This window comes from Melospiza melodia, chromosome 8 (genome assembly GCF_035770615.1).
Source record: "Melospiza melodia melodia isolate bMelMel2 chromosome 8, bMelMel2.pri, whole genome shotgun sequence".
NCBI lineage: Eukaryota > Metazoa > Chordata > Aves > Passeriformes > Passerellidae > Melospiza > Melospiza melodia.
In genome coordinates this window covers 12430174-12449075 of record NC_086201.1, presented here as the reverse complement: position 1 = coordinate 12449075, position 18902 = coordinate 12430174, and the positions used below count along the sequence as shown (strand labels likewise).

Sequence of the window (18902 nt, the reverse complement as noted above, 5' to 3'; positions counted from 1 at the left end):
CACAGTCGTAGGCCTGAAACAATTTATCTTCCAGTTTCTGCACTAGATTGAACATCGTGTTTGTCAGAGAAATTATTTCAGAGTCAAATTTTTAAAAGTAGCTCCTTGAAAGCTGCTTTCTGAAAATACCTTTTTGCTGAGTAAGCTAGAACCACTGCCTAGAAGTTTAAATCTGAAAGAAAAGAAAAAAACGTATAGAAAACACATACTGTTTCTTGTTGGTTTTTGGTTGGTTTTTGTTGTTGTTTGTGGGGTTTTTTTTGGTTTTTTTGTTTGGTTGGTTTTTTGGGGGTTTTTTTGGTTTTTTGGTTTGTTTTGTTTTTGGGGGTTTTTTTGTTTTTTGTTTTTTGTTTTTTTTTTTACTGAGCTTGACTATCCATGAGAACAAACTCCTAAAGGAAAATTCTGTCTCCTGAAATTTTTCAAATCAAAATGTGATCCTGTTTGGAAAGTTGTTGTCAAACTCAGCTTATTGAATTTAGTATTCAGGTTACGGATTAAATTTTTTGCAGCTGTACTGTAGAGGAGGTTGGCACAGACTGATCTAATTATTGGCTCTTTGTGACCTCAGTACCTATAGACTGTATAGGGGAAGGCAGGACTGGGATTGTGGTAGCAAGGACTAGACAAGTATGTTGGGTAAATACAGGGCGTGTATTGATTGCTGGGGGAGGAGGAAGTGTGGTGGCTTTAGTGTTGTCTTTATTGTGGTAAATTGATTTACTGGAGGAAAGGCAGAAGTTAATTCTTCATATCAATCATCCTGTGTTGCAAGGCTCCAAAATTATTGTGTATCTCTTCCTCTGTAAAGATGTTTTGTGTTTTGTTAATGTAAAAAATGGTTTCTTTGGTTATTGTGCTCTGCTTCTTCTCATGTTTTCTGCTTTGGTTGTTTGGGGTTTTTCAGTGCTAGAGAGATGACAAATCTATCTGTGCACACTTTAATTCTGGTTCTGTGTTACAGACAGGTTAGGATTTGACTATGGCAGTGCGGTTCCTGTGGAAGGCATCAGTGTGGTTCAAGAAGCACAAGATCGCTGTGTTGGCCGTTTCTTGCATGGGACTGCTTGGCACTAACCTTTCCTCTCACGTGTTTCCTGAGCAGACATTCAGACTGCTGCACCAGTGCTGGTCCGAGGGGCAGCCAGTTGAGCTCTCAGAGAAGCTCTGTGCTGTGTTTCAGGATGTCCTTCAAGATGCTGCTGTGAAGTCCACTGGCTCCTACAGAGCCTTTGCAGCTTCTAGCTTCCACCCCATGAGCGCTGGAATTCCCTGGCTGCCCGAAGGCTGTTTGGTGGGCATCCCACCTAACTTTGATAGCACAGCTGAGGATAAAAAAGGAATAGTCAACCATGTTGTTGTAATAAATGGCAAGGAGGTAGACTGGGAGAGCAGTGAAGGTGTGGCTTTGAAGGAAGCTCTCACATTTTCCCTTAAAGCTCAGAAGTTTGCCATTGCCAGAGAAGTTGTGTACTTGCAGAGTGGCAGCCCTTTAGCAAGTGCAGTTGTGGCTCCCACTTGCTTGGCTGGGACTGTTGTCTGTGGGAGTGCTCTAAAGCTGCTGCTGGGGTTATCCCGTGGCCCTGTGATCCTCCGGGGCCTCTGTAACCTTGTCACTGCCATGGGAGGACTGCTCTGCTACTATGTCTCTTCTGATGCCATCACCCATCACCTGGACTGCAGGGCCGACTCCAAGGCAGCCCGGCTTTCCAAGGACTATGCCAGCGGTGGCCTTGAGTTTTATGATAAAATCTTGTCCCGCAACAGGATTTTTCGTGGTCTGATGGGCAAAGAAGGGATGAAAATGTATGCCCCAAGTGGTAACCTTTTCCCAAGGCACTGGTTCAGATTAAAGTATACCCCATACACTTACCGGAGAACTTTGATTCTTAATGTTTTAAGAGAGCTCCAGGCATCTGATGGGAGTGCATGAATGTTAAACTTGTGAATTATGTATTTTGGAATACCGCTGTGCTGCTTTTTTCTTTTTTTCCTTCTGTATCTTCATTAGAATTTCGGGGTTTATTTTTGCATATAGTTCAGAAAGAGTTATTGCATGTTTCTTGAATAAAGAATTCTCTCTTAAAATATTAAAGACTTGCTTCCAAAGTGCTCAGTTCTGTGTGCATCTCAAATCACAAGACTGCTGAGAAGGGAAACTTTTCAAACACTGATCTGGAAGTTCTGCTGTGCTGCTTTGCCTTCCTGCCCTTTCAGTCTGGCAATTTGCAAGGTGCAAGTCCAGCAGAGGTTTTGGAATCATTATAATTTAAACTCGGGTGTTTGCTCTTTCTCCTGTGGAACAACACAGATATTTTAAAAAATGGGCAGTCTGTATCATGTGGTTACATAAATATCAAGACAGAGTGTTTCTGTTCTGTGTAAGTTCTTGTGCTGTGTATATTCTTATGTTGCAGTCACCATTCTTCAGTAGGAGATGTTAGTTATGCTGCAGTTCCTACCAGTACAAACAGTTTATTACCAGCACCTGCATCAATTTGCTTAAACCTAGTTCTGCTCTGTCTAGTACATGGTGACTGTGACTGTTCCCCAGGAGTGGTAGTATGTAACAGGACAGTCCTGGGTTGTTTTCTTACAAGTGGGATAAGCATGTTGAGAAAAGGTTTTTCAGCTTGCTTTGGTATAGTTTTTTTGTTTCATTTAAAAATGTGTGTCACCTATTGGTGGCATGAGACATGAGTCTAGCATTTGGTGCACAAACTGGTGAGGTCTTGGATGCAGAGTTGCCAAAGGAGATGACTCTCCTGTATCCAAAGGAGATTATTCTCCTGGCTCAACAAGATTTTGTCTGGCAGGCCAAGCTTTGCCCAGGATTACTACTCTCCTGGAGAAGTGTTTAGTGCATGGGCAGTAAGCTTTCCACTATAGCCTCACCTTGATTTTCAAGGTGATAGTTTTCAACTTTGTGGTTCCTTCTTTCCTATGTTTCTGTTGCTGTTCCAGTAGCAATCCCTGGTGACGTCAGCATAGTTCTCATCTCTGTCTCTGTTGTCATTCTCACCAGCAGCTTCTGTTATTTTGTGTTTTCTCAGTCAGAGATGTGCTGAGTGTCCTTTCTTCCCTGGCTTTGTCCTTTCTTCATCTGCTTCAATAGGATCTGTCACACCTGTGTTTGCTCAAAGCATTACTGAGTTCTGTTTCCCTTTTGAATCACATGGTGACATAAAATTGATATTCTGGCTGCTGAAGCACTGCTGTTGCTTTCCATCGCTGAAGCCATGTCTGTGAGGTGTCTGTTTTTGCTGAAGTAATCTGTGCCATGAGCTTCTGAAACATCACCTCTTGCTTGCACTTGTCCTCAGCAGGTCATGAGATGTCTCAGGTGTTTTTCTCACTGTAAGACATAAAGCTATTGTTTTTGTGTCCTTTGTGAAAGAGTGATAAAGTTTCCTAGTCAGTGGAATAAGAAGAGACTTTACTTTTAGGCAGGGTCTTTAAAAGCTTTGAGCTAATTTTTTTTTTACTTGTCTTCCAGATAAATCCAATATAAGACATCAGAGAAGTTTGTTGGTAGAGTGACATAGTGACTCAAGACTGGAATATAATTCCTGATTTATATAGTCTGTGAGTTTATTTCATCCTCCTGTTACTCCTTCAGACAAATCTAAACTCTGTGAAATATTCTCAGAGAGAATTTGGCCCATTTAGTTCATGTGGTTGAAGGAGCTGCTGCTACATAAAGAGTGCAGAGAGGAAATCAAGGCCTTCTTGGAGATTTACAAGTAACAGTTTAAACAAAATTAAATTAAAGTAATCTACTTGTCTTTTATCACTCCTTACTGTTGCTTTTCATCATGATGCCTGCAGCTAGTGTGGTTATTTGACATTGTTGGGGTGTAAAGCCCCAGTGATGCTAATGGGTTTTGCAGCTGTGCACTTCACTTGACTCTTGCAGTGGCTCCATGTATCTCTAAATGTTGTGTCCCATTTACCCTTCTCTGCACTGGCTGTGGCACATTGGTGTTGGTAAGGAAGGGCTGGCTAGCATCAGGATACATGACCCTTCTTTCCAAAGATTCTTGCCAAGGGCTTACACACTTCCCTGTCTATGCTGTTGAGCACAGTGTCATAGTGTCAATACAGGGAAAACAGGAACTGCAATCACAACTGCTTTGTAAGATTTCCCTGAGCTTTGGGAATGTGCAGGTTGTCCTGGAAAAGATTTTTGTGTGTGTGTGTGTTGCCAGGTAATTGCTGTTTGCAAGATCACCATGCTATTTGGCAAGTAAGAATAGCACAACTCAAATACATGGCCATGACAGTACTCATGAAAAGTCTTTTATTATACTGCAGACGTTTTCCTGTAGGTAGAACTATCATTGAAATCAAACATGACCTCCACATACCAGTAATAAAAATGGTCTGGTTTTGACAGTTCACTAGAAGCAAGCATCCTAGAATTAAAGGTGGAAATGTTCCATAAGAATGGTCTGATGTAGAAAAGCAATTCATTTAATGGCCCAGAAAAGGCCAAACAAATCAGTTTTCAGTAAATCATGTCAGTGAATTGCCTCCCCCAGCTCTGAAGCTGAAAATCTGAGGAATTTGAAGAACTTGTTTTAGTATTAACTGGCTTGTCTTTTGCTGCTCAGACAAGGCACACTTTGTACAAATTTTTATGTAGAAAAGCAACAAAAATGTTAAGCTAAAAGGAATTGCTAAGAGATGTAGATAAAAGAAGTCTAAGTCTAGAAACTGTAAAAGCAGGGATGTCAGTGGAATAATGAGCTCTCATAAAAATGGATACTATCTACAGATATGAACCTCTCTGTCTGGTAGAGTGATTAAAGGATGAAGAAGTATAAGTAGCAAATGACCAAAATGAGTTGCTAGTTTAAATTTAGATAAAATCTAGTTTAAAGAGGGATTTGCTTGACTGGTTTACTTGTGTTATTATCCTGAATGTTCTGTAACTGAAAAGAAAATGATCCTTGTAACTTCTTTTTTATATAAATGCAATCCTTGCTGCTTCATAAAGCTTTAGTGGGTGATGCTGCAAGAGATGAGGGTCACCAAGGTGCTTTGCTCAGAATTCCCTCTGAAGTGTAAGAAATGTACTCCAGGACCTGACTTGCATATTTCTTTATCCTAAAAATTGCAGTTTCTTGTTGTGGAGGTATCTTCAGCTTGTTTAATGGTTAAAAAACATAAAGTTGTCTGAAAAGAGCAGTATTGAGAGCTAGACAGTTTTCTTGAAGACAAACAAGCTGTGGAAGTCATCTGATTACAGCAATTCCTGAATCAGCTGCTATGGGTATCTGGAGCTTCAGAGAGAGGGAAATCTCCACCCAGGTGGCACTGAGTAAAGGATGTGGACTTGCCCAGAGGGCTTCAGTTGAAGGGTAGTGGTCCTTTAGAAAACAGCCTTTTTTATTACAGTAGAGCACTGCTATCTCCCCATTTCACATAAAGTGGTTTCCATAATTTGACAGATAAGATGGTGAGAGAGCTGGCTGCAGAGCTGTGGAGCTTCTTGCCCTGCAGGGAAAGCTGCTGGTGTTGGGAGAGGTGATGCTGGGAAGAGCCTACTACTGTTTTGCCCTTGGCTGTAGCAGTTGTGAAACTACCACAGTGACAAAGTGTGGCTTGCATGGGTGGGGTGTGAATTTGAATGTATGAATCAAATCATCATGACTGAAACACAAGTGGCTTTCACCAGAGGAGCAAATGCAGAGGATGCATCAAGGAGTGAGTAACTGCTATGTGCAGTATGTGGACCCTGTCCTGCAACTATTATCTGCTCCTGTTCCCTAAAAGCTCCATATAGCAGGTGGGATTACATTCATATAAAAATCAGTACCTTGCAGACAATCTGCTGTCCATGCATCCAGTTCCTCCTTGATTTCACTCATCTCAGCTGGGAGTCTGCATTATTGAAAGGCAGAATGCCTTTCTAGCAGAACAATGCTGATGTAGGAAGACATACTTAAGATCTTGGAATAAAGAGGACACCTTCAGGAAGAGAGAAATTTGGTTGTTGTCAAAACCAGACTTAAGAATAGAAAAAACTTCTTATTCTCTGGGAATTGGTATGTTAGACAAATTAAACTGAAGGCACTAAAAAATGGCTTATGGATGTTTTGCTGGGCATCTTTTTCACTGACAATATATTGGTTTGTTAAGTTGAAGTGAGTATATTTGGGCTGCTCAAATTGCCAAATCCATAAAGTGGAGAAAATTAATAAAATTTGGCCAGAAATCCATCTGTTTTTCCCATCTGGAAAAATACAAGCCAAACTCTTAAGTTTCGTAGCCAGAAATGAACATTGAAATATCTCTGCAGTTGGAAGTATTTACTCTTCTCAGTAAGACCAAGTTTGCCAAAATCTATCCAGGTCTTCAATTTTGAGAGAAAGAGTGTTCTTAAAAACTCACTTTTGTGTCCAAAAATGCACTTTGATAAACACAGCCAACCCAGTGTACGTTTTTTTGATTCCTACCTTAGTTTTTCTGTAGGAAAAACATACTGCAGGAAGAATTTGTGGTGTTCTCTGCTTGTTTTGAAAATATATTTGTCCCCCAAATCATCCTTACTGGAGAACTTTCTCCTGTTTAATTTTTTTTTTCCTCCCATGGTTGAACTTCCATCATCCGGAAAAGTTGATCCCTTTTCCAGTCCTGACCTGGTTTCTCAGAATCACTTTCTGCTTTGGTTTGCAGGAGCATTACCCTGTTAATGTAGTCAAGGTGTTAACAGCTTCTTTCCATATAAATGAGTAACAGATGAAGCTGAAGCTGTGTCCTCCTTTGTGTATAATAAAATTACTTCTGTAGAAGTCTTGCAAAAGCAGGTCTCATTAGGGTGACTAAGAGAATTTAGAAAACACAAGACATTGTGAGCCTGATCCCAGGTTCATAGTTCCTGCAGTTCTTGCAGAGTGAACATGAAGAAAGGAAATGCAGTATCCAAACAACTTTTATCCAGTAACTGTTTAGTGGTTTAGTGCAGACCTGCTGACCTCTGGAAGCGTTGTTTCTATCATATGCTGGAAGTTTTCCAGTGGGAATGTTGTTGTTTCTTCATTCTCTGTTTCATTTCCCCTTGCTCTGTTACTCTAATTGCCTCTTCTGCCTGCTGACTCATCTTACAAGCTGCTTTAGCTTGCTCAAGCAAGATTTGTGAACTTTTAAGTGCTCACTTGCTGCTTGCACTTTCATTTGCACCTCCTACCTTTTCCTACAGTACTCACCTGCCAAAGACCACAGCAGCTTCCATTCTCCTGTGTTTTACTACATTTAGTCTAAATGTTTTTTCAGAGAAAAATACTTTTGACTACATGAAAAATAGGCATTGTAGTTAAAACATTTCCTATTTTGCCATAAGAAAATAATTTGATGTTACTTTTGAAATTTCCACTTAGCATTACTCTTTAAAAGATGTATTTCTTATTCACTGTCTATGGCACCCAGTTCCCTTTTTTTAATTTGCCTCTGTCAGTTTTAAGCTGTTATTCCCTTGAAGCCCTTAGAAACTTTGTTTCCTGTTCCTGAAAACTGCAGGGTATTTCATATACTGCAGGCTAGGTGAGATATTGTGAGTTGAGAAGTTATAACTTATGTAGTGCTGTTAGCTGCTTAAACTTAGCTCAGGCACATCCACGTGCTGGTCTTGAGAATTGTGGGTTCTTAAATTACACCACTATAGCTATTAAGAGATACAACTTATGAGGAAGTAAAGATAAAACTATAACCTGCATTAGTATTTTAAAGCTACATTGATTCTTAAATTAATTATTGCACAATGAAATACTTGATCATTTTCTCAGGGAAGATCTAAAATTAAGATCAAGCCATGTTGTAAATAACAAGCCTGTTTGGTTTTTTTTTTTAAATCTTTTTTCCCCATTTTTTTATTCTTCATTTTCTGACTAGACTGGAGGCAGCTATATAAATATTTCAGACAACAGAGCAGGGTAAGAATTACTCTGTAGAAAGTTTTCCTTGTAAGATCTTTTCTCATTTGGGATGAGTTTCACTGCCTCAGTGACCATGTTTTAAAAGCATGTTATATAATTCTCTGTAGATACCCATAGACAGATGTATTTATGGTTTTTGGAAACTTCATGTAATTTAGGCATAAATCTTGAAGTGTGTTTTATAGTTCCTCATTAATAATAGTTGAGAATTATGCTCATCTAAGGCAGCACACATAAATTCTTAATGTTCAGACATTGATTATATGCCTGTGATGGTTAGAAGTTGCCATAGGAAAATAAAAGCCAGTGATCCCAAAGATTATTATTTTTATATATTCTTTTAAGTAATTTGGAAAATTGTGTTCATCCCCTAACAGTTATTTCCCTTTGATTTCCACATTTTTCATCTTAACCTAAAGATATCATAATGAATATTGAAAAAGTCAAGTCAGCAACCAGACAAACTTTTTATTGAAGTTTTCATTAAGCATGGTAGCACCTTATAAAAGGAAATGCTGAATCCATCATTTTATGGAAGTTATAAATTCAGTAGTTTTTTTGCAATTGCAATTTAGAGATGCTAATCATGTTTGCCTATATCTTATATGAAGACAGCTGTGGCACAGTTGCAGGTGGCTGGATGAAAACTTGGCCTGTGTATGATGGCTTTACACCTGTGAAGCAGGAGAAAAGGCAAAAGCTTTTTCTTGCTTTTTTGGCCAGAACATATTTTATGTATTGCAAATTGAAGTCATGCTTTAGCAATTACAAACTGAACTCTAAAAACATTTCTTTCAATGTTTTTTTTTTACTTTCCAATAGCAGAACTGGATATATAGAGGCATGGAAATGATCTGAGAGCTGAATGAGAAGAAGAGTAATTGGGATTTTCTACATATTAGGAATTTCTTTCAGTTAGTATTAAAGGAAAAAAATCTCTGCTGAGACCTCACAATAGATGAATCAAAAAGGTACATTTTCTTCTAGAGTCACATGGTGAGTAAATCTTTTCCCTGCTTATGCAGAAAAAAATGCAGTAGCCAAGCAGGATGCCATTTTCTAAACAAGCAGTTCAGCTGGCACACACCTTTATTATTTCCTTGATCCAGATAAAAAATTTGCTTGCACTGGAGAAATGTTATGTGGAAATAGTAAAAGGAAGTTTACCTGTTGCACAGATTTCCCAAATTTTACTATAGCTGTCTCTGAAGTTTTATTCTGAGGCTGGAAGAAGATTTAATGCAGCTTTGAACTCTGCAAAAATGTGTGTGTGCATGTTCTGGGATCAGATATGTCCAAATTTTTCTCCTTTTACTGAACATTGTCATCTTGGACTTTGCAATATGTTGTCTGGTGTGAAATAATTGTTCCTTAGTGGGTTTTTATGGGTGTTAGGTGCATGTTTGCTTTAGCCTAAACTATGCAAGCTTCTGGAAAAGAACAGACCTGCTATGCACTAGTTTTATTTCATGGTGTTGCTCTGGTTTTAATCTTAAAGATTTTCTACTGAATTTTGCTTTGAATAGTACACAGAGAGGCAATATTGATGGCCAAATCCAACAGAGGTGCTTGCCTCAAACCAGCAGGAGGCATGGCAGATGTTGGGATACAAACTGGAAGCCATGGAAGGTGCATGACCCAGCACAAGCTCTGCTCACCCGGCAGGCTCTGCAAGTGCCAACCAGGGAAGGAATGTTCCTGCTCAGCCCCTGGGTCACTGCTGCTGGATCTGGGGAGGGGATCAGACTGCTCTGTGCTCAGAGCCACCCAAAGCTTCATCCATTACCACGGGGATCTGGGATGTCCTTTTATCACATGGCTGCAGGAGGGGACATTGTGCCCCCTGTGTTGCGCCATGTGGTAGCGTGCATGTTGAGAATATAGATCTGTGCTAAATCGTCTCTTCAGGCTTATGATTTGTAGAGTTAAACCATAATCTCCTGGAGATTATATGAAAGAGGGAGTTGCAGGCACGAATGGATGAAGGGGATCCCAGTGTCATGGTGCAGGAGGAAATTTAGGAATTGTGGCTTTGGAAGAGGAAGAGACAGAGGGAATATTATGGTGGGTTAAACAGAATGGGGACTGGGATACTTGTGTCATGCAATCCAAGGAATATTTTCATCATATTCATTGTAGCTAATGTGGAAAGTGTTTAACTCCTTGGGAAATAAGGGACTGAAACCAAGTAATCCCACAAGGTGGCTGACCTCCCCACAAAGCACTAATTGGGTTTTCCTTGGACAGATTATTTTCAGCAGTGTGGAACAGTGTCCCCTCTGCCTCCTTCTCAAGTCTTATTTTACCTTGGGTTTTCTTTTTATGCTGGCTTTCTAGAAAAGAAAAAAAAAGAAAAAAATAATCAAACCAACATTTTCATTGCTACTAAATAGGTTATGGAAAGCAAAAATCTGCTAAATTTTTCATTATGATCAAAAAAGCTCCTTTCTATAGACTTTGGCACAGAAATATTATCACCTCATGTCTTTTACAATTTTCCTTCTTTACAGTACTTTCTAATACCTTGTAATTTCCTTTGGATTAGTTTCTATCCAGGCTATCAAAGAGCACACAATATAAATTTCTTATTGCATGAACAGGTTCCATGAAAAGCAATGTGTAAAATACAGATCATGTTGTAACTGTTTTATTTTCTTGGTGTTTAATGTGTGCATCTATCACGCCGTCATAAACTCATTGCACATTTTGTAACTCAGCTGTTAAAGGTTTTCCACCCTGCAGCTCATGGATGGGTTCATGGCCTGTCAACTATGAAACAGTGATTCCCTAGCTTAAAAATTACTGCTCAATGTCCCTATAAATAATTTAAGGAAAATCACAAATTCAGAAGTTTTCCCCTGCCCTGTTTCTGATGAGAATATTGTGGACCAAAGAGCAGTGGTGTGCCAGGCAGAGAACATCCAGGGGAAGCCTCTGTGTGTCAGATGTGAATTTTGTGTCCCTCTTGGCAGGCAGGCAGTCTCACGTGCACTGGCAGCAAAGCAGTGATGAGCATATGTGCTTGAGTCACTCCTGCCCAGTGGGGATAACACTTGACATTCTCTCTGAAAGAGAACTTTTTTTCAGGAATTCAGCAAAGCACAAAGACTTTGAGGACATGACTGCATTTCCTGGAATTAACAGGCTGAATGCAGTTGCAGGCTGAGATTCTTTGGTTCACCTAATGTTACATCTGCCATGTGTAGTCCTGGGATTTTAAGTGCCAAGGCCACGCCGATAGGAAAACTAGTATCTAGCTCGAGGGCTTGATTAATGAGAGTCAAACCAAGGGGAAGAGAGACTGGCCCAAGGTTGCTGTCATCTATTAATAAGACAAAAATGAAGTGTCTGCACTGTGGCAACTCTGAATTATTTATTTACCACAGATGGACAGGATGCCATTTGAGTCAAGAGGGTTTGACCAGACAGTGGCTTTGCTTAAAGCCTGGTGTAAGGCATATGCAGCAGGTGTCTTGTCTTGCCAACTGAGCCATTTTCTTTTTCCCATGGAGCCCTGGCCCTTGAGCAGCCCAGATGTTGGTCCCTCAGAAGGAACTGAATGACCCTTCAAGACTTTTATTTGTGCCAAGTTTCCCTCAAAAAAATTAGGGTAATTCCAAGGTGCCTACGATGTTCTGTCCCTAAAAGTTTCTGTTTGGCCAATAATAAAAAAAAAAATTATCAGCCCAGCATTGCTTTTACTCTGTGATATCTGTTGACCAAGTAAATGGTACTATAGGCTTGATGTGTAGATTATTTTCAGGCAGCTCTCAGTTTGTGCCTACCAAGACAGCAGGGGAGCAGGTGCCACATCCTGGCCATGGCTCCTACCTGGATTTTCAGAGTGCTGTGTGTGCCAGCCCAGCATGGGCTGGGGAGAGTGGCAGGCACCGTTCCAGTCCCCCTGAGCTCAAAGCAGAATGGGCTTTGTGCACCATCAGCCCCAAGATCCTGTATTTGGTTTGTTTGGTGACTGGCTTTAACAAAAATTATTATTGTAGGGAAAAGCATTTCATCCAGTTAAGTATTCACCATCACCAACTTTCCAAGTATCTCATGTAATTTCACTCCTCTGTGAGGATGAGGATATCTTCTATTTGTCTGATGTCTGTCCAGCTTATTTAATCTTTCTTGTATAACAGAGGACCACTAACATGATATAGTTTTCTAGACAGACAGAATCCACTTTCTTTGTGCAAACACGTTCTTTGGAGTCCACAAGAAATTCGAATGGTTGCACTGGAAAAGAGTTGCTAGCTAGAGAGCTCAGAGACAGAAGGATTTTGCTGCAGAACAGTAGGAGAGCTTGAGACTGTTTAAAACTATAATCTTTTAATGTGCTAAATCTCAGTTCCCTGAACTCACAGTCTTTTTATATTATGGTAAGCTTGTCATAACTTGCAGATATAGGCTGGTAAATAATCTTATATTTAGCAAATAGGAAAAGAAAATTAAACTTTCCCTGTAGAATTTTTTCTACTTAAACTTATTGGAAAAAATGCAAGATGACATGAACTGTGAAGTACCGAGACAGCAAATTTAGATCAGCTTTTTCCTGGGCATGAATATTCAAGGACACTGAAGCCTTTCTGCTTCAATTCTGAAAAAGATGCAGACAAAGTAAATACTAGGTTTGTACTGATTTCTTTTCTTTGCACATCAGGTACCAAGGCTTTTGCCAGTTTTTATTTTGGCCTGCCTAATTACGAGGTTTGCTTGCCAAGGCTGTAGAGAAACATCATTTGTTGGCAAGATGGACTAGATGACATAATGCTTATGGTTGTTCCTTGCTGCAGCTTCTGTACTTCTGCTAAACATTGCAGCACTGTTGTTTGGAGGTTTTGTTATTGCCCTCTGAAGTTAAAGCTACTTGCTTATAATAAAATAAAGCACAATGTATTTGAAAGGTATGAGCATTTATCAAAGCTCTATTCACAGGGTTTGGGTGTCTGTGGGTCACATTTTCAAAGGTGCCTAAAAACATAAAAAACATGTAGAGAAACATGAAGTGACTGAGAGGCTAAGTGATAGCTTGCTCTTTGAACCCAATCTCCTGGTAATGAATGTTTCTCTACTGAGCAAAAGGATTTGGAAGAACAAATTTCCACCTATTTTACCACGTGAGAAAAATCTATTAATCTCTCTCCCCTCTCCAGGAGTGCTATAAATGCACCAAACCATGAAGTTAAGTGTTTTTATACGTTGTATAGATAAATTGTCCGTATTACTGTTCTTCTTTTAAAAGCAGGAACTATATAAGGCACTTCTTCAGGAAATTGGCTCTCTCCCCATTAAACTAATCTTTTGCCCCAGAACATGGAGTATTCCACACATTCACAATTGCTAAAACATGCTCTCACCATTAAGTTGTTAATGAAGGTACCTAAGTAAGAGATACCATTACAGTCATTACCTACTGACAAGATATAAAATTATTCTGACACCTCATCTTTTAGGCTGAATTCTGTTCTCATTTGGTGTTTCATTATCAAGATAGGAATTAAAATAATGCAGACAGGGTTTAGCAAATTTGTTTCTGATCTTGAAGCCATATGGTCCTGTTTCATGATGGTAACTGCTGCGACCTTCATCTGTAAGCAGAAGAGTGGCAGTAAATAAAGATGTTAAATAATTCCTATGATTATTGTTCTAAAAAACATGACATAGGTGAATGGAAAATTGCCTAAACTAGAACTGGATAATCACCATTTACTTTGGCCATCCCTGGATCCTATCCTAATCCCCTCTGTCTCTCCATCACTTGGGATTTAGATCTGGCCAGAACATGTGCTGCTATTATCTTTTCCTTCTTGACACACCAGCGTTTTGTTTTAAAAGCAGCTATGACTTACATCTTTCTATGTTCAAAAATTACAGAGTCATAAATATCTGACTGATCTGTCTGATCAGAGATCACAACAGACTTTTAGGTAGCTGGCAGAGTAGACAGAGACTCTGTTCTGTGAATTTGCTTTCTGTTTTTTTATTTATTTTGAGGACAACATATAGTAATGTGCATTATATTTAAGTAATGTGTGCATGTGTTTGATACGTTTATTTTCTTTTGCTTCAGCTGCAGTGATCAGCAAATGCAAGTGCAAAGCTGAGTAGAGGTAAATTGTAATGCTAGTAAATGGTTTGCCAGAGCCTCATTACTGGGAGGAAGCAGTAATGCCAGCTTGCAGCTAGAAGCATTTTTAAAGTAGCATTTCGTTCTGGCCGGAGGGAGCGTGATCTGCTGCAGGAGAGTAACATCTGTGCACACACTGTAGGTGCAGCTGCACCAGCATTTCAGTTGTGCTCAGGAGCATGATTTTGAAATGTCTCTCCTAACTCTGCCCAGTGTGACTCCCCATCACCTTGGCTGGTTTTCCAGTGTCACCCAGAGTCCCTATGTTCCTGCACACCCCACAGGAGGCCAACAGCCTGAGCTGTAAAAGCCTCACCCAGAGGGCTGCAGCACAGGCACCGCGTTATTTCACACGGTGCATTTGAAAAAAGCCAGCTCCCTGTTGGTGGCATTACCATAGCAGCAGTAATGACAGCAATAATGGTAGTAATGATGGTGTCTCACAATAAGAAGGGCCATCCTGTAATGTGTGTGTGACCTTTCTAAGAGGGAGGGAGCCCTGATCCTTATGGACACAAGACAGCCTGTGGCTCCAGGAGCTGGGAATCACTGGCCGCATTTTACCTCATGGCATGCACATCTTCTATAATTTATGAGAAGAAATACTATCCCTGAAACCTAGGAAGTACAGGCTGGCCACAGAGTTTTGCACCACAAAATGCCAAGGCTGTCCTGTTTTGGCCACTGATGACAAAGGCGAATTTTGATCATGGTGATGGTGTGTTTATATTTGAAAATTAAAGGAAAGGAGACAAAAGTAGCACCTGCATGCCTGGGGTTAAGTCTTGGAGAATATTTGCATGGCTGGAGAATTATTTAGTTTTGTATTTACAGTCCTAAATGCAAGAGAAGCACTTGACCAGAAATTGAGGATTAATTGCCAGCAAATATAAACTGGTCAATCTCAAACAAATAGACAAGAAAATATGAGATTGAGTGTTTTCAGGCATTAAAGGAAGAAAAGGGCAGAAAGACCAAAACCAACATAAAGAATGACAATGAATGGAATAAAGGTATATAACCGATACATATGCATTGACTTCATAGTTTGAACTTTTGAGTCACTTTTCCTTGGTTTCCTGTGTTTCTTTTATCTCCATGTTGATGCCAGAAATATTGTGATAGCACAGAGATCCACTGTGTGCAAGAGTTTGCATGTATGCAGCTGAGATTACAAGTACTTTGGGGCTAACACCAAGTCTGTTTATTAGCCTAGAGAGAAACAAGCTCCATGAATACCATTTATTCATTTGTAATGAATAAATAACACAAAGGAAATTGATTTGGAAATAACTATTCAAAGGAAGAAAGAGCTAATATTTCAGTGCAACATTTGCATGAAGAATTATTTGCAAGGTGTTATTCAAACATACATCAAGGTACTGAATAAGGAAAATATTTATCCATAATAAGTATTTGATAAAAATATTGCCCAGCTTTGCAATGAATAATCCAGTCTGCATTAGTAAGATGTGCATGACTCTGCACGTTATTCATATCTTTATAAATGCTATGGTAAATTGCTACAGGTTAATAGGTACTTACATCTTTTTCTGTGTAGAATGCTATTAGGTCCAATTTCTCAAAGGAGTTGTGCCACCCAGAAGTTTAAATATGATAATGAGTTGCAGATACAAAATCTGTTTGTAAATCAGGCCATGGCAATGTTAGTCATAGAGAGTCTGTTTGGGACCTGCGTGGAGGAACAATGCAGCAGCCCAAACCAGGGATATGTGCTGTAGGGCCCTGTGTGTGTTCTTTTCACCCTAAACATCCTTTTCTTACCAACACAAAAGGCATGCTTAAAATGGATACAATTTAGTGTTTAAAAGCTGATTAGAATCTGAACAGATTGCTGATGGGAAATACCAAAGGATGGATAAGACTGGTTATTGGACACTGTGATGAAAGATGAAACCCTTGTGAAAAACAAGACAATAATCTAGAAAGCTCACTCACAACGATCTCCCCACCAAGTTTCTTCTTCTCTTTCATTATAATTGACATTTAGGAGTCAAGCAATGTAAATAGCTGTGAATCTGGCATCCTGTTGTTATGCCCTGGACAGGCAGTGAACAAACTCATGTTTCAAGCCACAGAGATGTATATGAGATATGTGTAAGAAAAAAAAAAGAAAAATATATTGTGGAACAGTAATAACATTTCCTTTAGATTTAGATTTTTAAAAGCTTGTCATTCTAAAGCAAACTGCAATTGCTTGATTCCAAAAACTGTGTGCTTTTTGAGAGGATTTAAAGTTAAGCTGGTTCAATTATTCACCCTTTGACTTCAAAGAGCTCTCTAGATTGTATCAGCCCATATGTCTGGTTAAAAGTTTGCATCTGTTGTAAAGCAGTTTTGATAACACAGCAGTCATACTGCCATAATGAAGATATATTAATAATAGAACATTAGGAAAGCATTGTATCTATTTATATCTCTCTGCTTATCTTTATGCAGATCCCAACAGACCATTATTTCTGTACATTGAACTATCCAGTGACCTTAGAGTGGGGATGTACACATTGTGCTAGTGAAACATGAGTTATTTTATCAGGAAGCCAGGCCTTGAAGTTCACTGAAAGAAAGCAGAGAAATACAGTGCAGGCCACCAAAAGCACAGGAACACGATGTCAGCAGGGCCTTGAAGGCACAGGACATTACCAGAAGCCTAAAGTACACATCACAATTAGTAAATTACTTTTCTCAAGAGAAATGAAATCTTGAGAGCTGGCTGAAACCAGTTTTAGGGACTAACTGGGACATGTGTTAAGTTGTGTAACAGCCTATTGCAGCTGGCTGGCAGCACAGGTGGAGGCTCCTGTAGATGGAACAAAAGATTGCAGTGAAACCAACTAGTCACACAGGAATCTTATTTCAGAACTGGGTATGCAAATTGATCACTCTGATATCCTCTATGGATGCATATGTAAAAGTATTTCATCATTGTATTTGCTCTTGTGATGTATTGCTTTTGTTTGGTTTGAGCCTTTGGTTTAAATTGGATGCAGAAAGCGAAACCCTTTGGTTTTTTTGGAAAACAAACATCTAACTGCTGTATTGCTTGAAACACCTTTGCTTTATACAAAGTTTGCAGACCTTCATCATCCCCAATGATGCCATTCCATATGTCCAATGCTAGCATAATTGGCATTGTAAATCACTGGAAAAGACTGCAAGAAGCAGATATGTTTAGACATAAAATATGGGTTTACAGCCTATATGGTCTTTGTAGGAACAAAATTCTGTGACTGATTTTTAAGCTAAAGAAAATTCATGTGCCTTTTCTACCTGCTTTTATTTTGTGCTGACATAAGCTGATACAGCAAATAAATAAATAATGTCTGCACAAAGCTGTACTAGAATCATGTAGGTTTTATAGCATGGTCACACCTGAACAGCTTGATGATGTTGAGTATGTAAATTAAAGATGTTCTTGCTGCATAAAAAGATGCTGCATGTTGTAAGTGACAAAGCTGAAACACTGACTTACAAATTAGCCATGCCATCCGGTGAGCTTGTTAAGCAGCATCCCCTCAGGAGACAGCAGTAAATGTGAATGATCAGCCATGAATCCACTTAGTGGATATCCTGTAAGGATTCATTTGGAGCCCACATTTTTTATCTGCAGACAGTTCTGAAAAACAGTATCTGTGAAATGATTCTTTAGTGCAGACATTTGGTACAGGGCTGGTGTTACAACTCCAGGACCACCTTTTTCTCAAAGTAATAATAAAGGATTTGACTAGGAAATAAGGTGAGCAGGATTCTGATCCACCAGAAGTTGACAGTGCATGTCAGCCGTGGGTACCGACAGCCAGCCTCCCTTGGGATCACACGGGACTCTGCGTTAAGGCAAATCTGCTTTCCCCCTCCCTTGAGACAGAAGTTCCAACCTGCAGAAACAGCACAACTTCACACTTCAGCTCTTATTGACACCTCATTGCCCGAGGCATTACTCTTTCATTTTGAGACCTTCTTACCGCTTTTCCAGATTTGACCTGCTTTTTCTTTTCTTTTTAAGAACTAGTGTTACATGCTATTCTAAATGAGACACTTAAACACTCTCTGAGAGATCCCTTCTTAGAGTTCTTCTTTGGGGTTTTTCCCCTGTGTTACCCCTGATGTTTTCTACACAAGTAGTCTGTGTTTTTAGGGAGTCATTGATCTCTGCTGTATCAAATCTTAGCATCTTCATTAAGGACCTGTTTCAAACAGGCAAAATCCTCTCCACTTTTCCTTCCTATCCATGGTATCTGGCCTCTGGCTAAAGTATACTGGCTCCTCACCTGCCTCCCTCAGCAGCCTTCATTCTGGAAAGCTTTGCTTGCTAAGTACCTGATTTCCTCCAAAGACCCCTCTAGGAGAAAATGAGGAGCTATTGGCAAGCTGAGGAATAAATAGCTGCAGCCTCCATGCTGGGACAGGGCAGAGTGCCTTCAGACCAACTCCAGGGTAGCTCACGCTGGGATCTGAGCAGGCTCTGACACGAGGCTATGTAGTCCAAGTCACAGTTCTGCAGGGTGTTTTAGTCACCTCAGCTCTAACAGGCTGTGTGATGTAAAAGCAAAAATGCATTCATTTTGCTGAATGTCTGAGCAAGTGTATCTTAAAGATATATTTTCCATTTATATTTTTTCTTGAGAGGGTATTCATGCAATAATAACCTGAATTGCTTTGTACTGAAAAGACCTACTTTAATGCCATTTCTCAGCTTCAGAAACTATGTTTAAATTTTATTCTAGCAGGATCTAATTCTTTATTTCACTCAAGCCAAACCCAAGATGTTCACGCTGCTAAAAACAAACAACAACAAAAAAATCCCCAGCCTGGCA

General features: G+C 39.6%; 1 protein-coding gene across 9 annotated transcripts in view; it reads left to right on the top strand.

The window, feature by feature from the left end:
• The window catches only part of TMEM177 (transmembrane protein 177), a 70317-nt gene that overhangs the window by 37560 nt on the left and 13855 nt on the right, over window positions 1-18902 (top strand). For 5 of the 9 annotated variants that reach the window (XM_063161816.1, XM_063161814.1, XM_063161815.1 and 2 more), the window contains one exon: window positions 965-2095. The exons of 2 other annotated variants lie outside the window; for them this stretch is intronic. In XM_063161816.1, coding sequence (XP_063017886.1) covers window positions 983-1933 — 951 coding nt within the window. In that variant the 5' untranslated portion in view covers window positions 965-982 and the 3' untranslated portion in view covers window positions 1934-2095. Of the gene's footprint in view, window positions 1-964; window positions 2096-8761; window positions 8934-18902 lie in introns of those variants that run through there. 2 more of the 9 variants (XR_010028545.1, XR_010028541.1) reach the window with 1 other exon arrangement.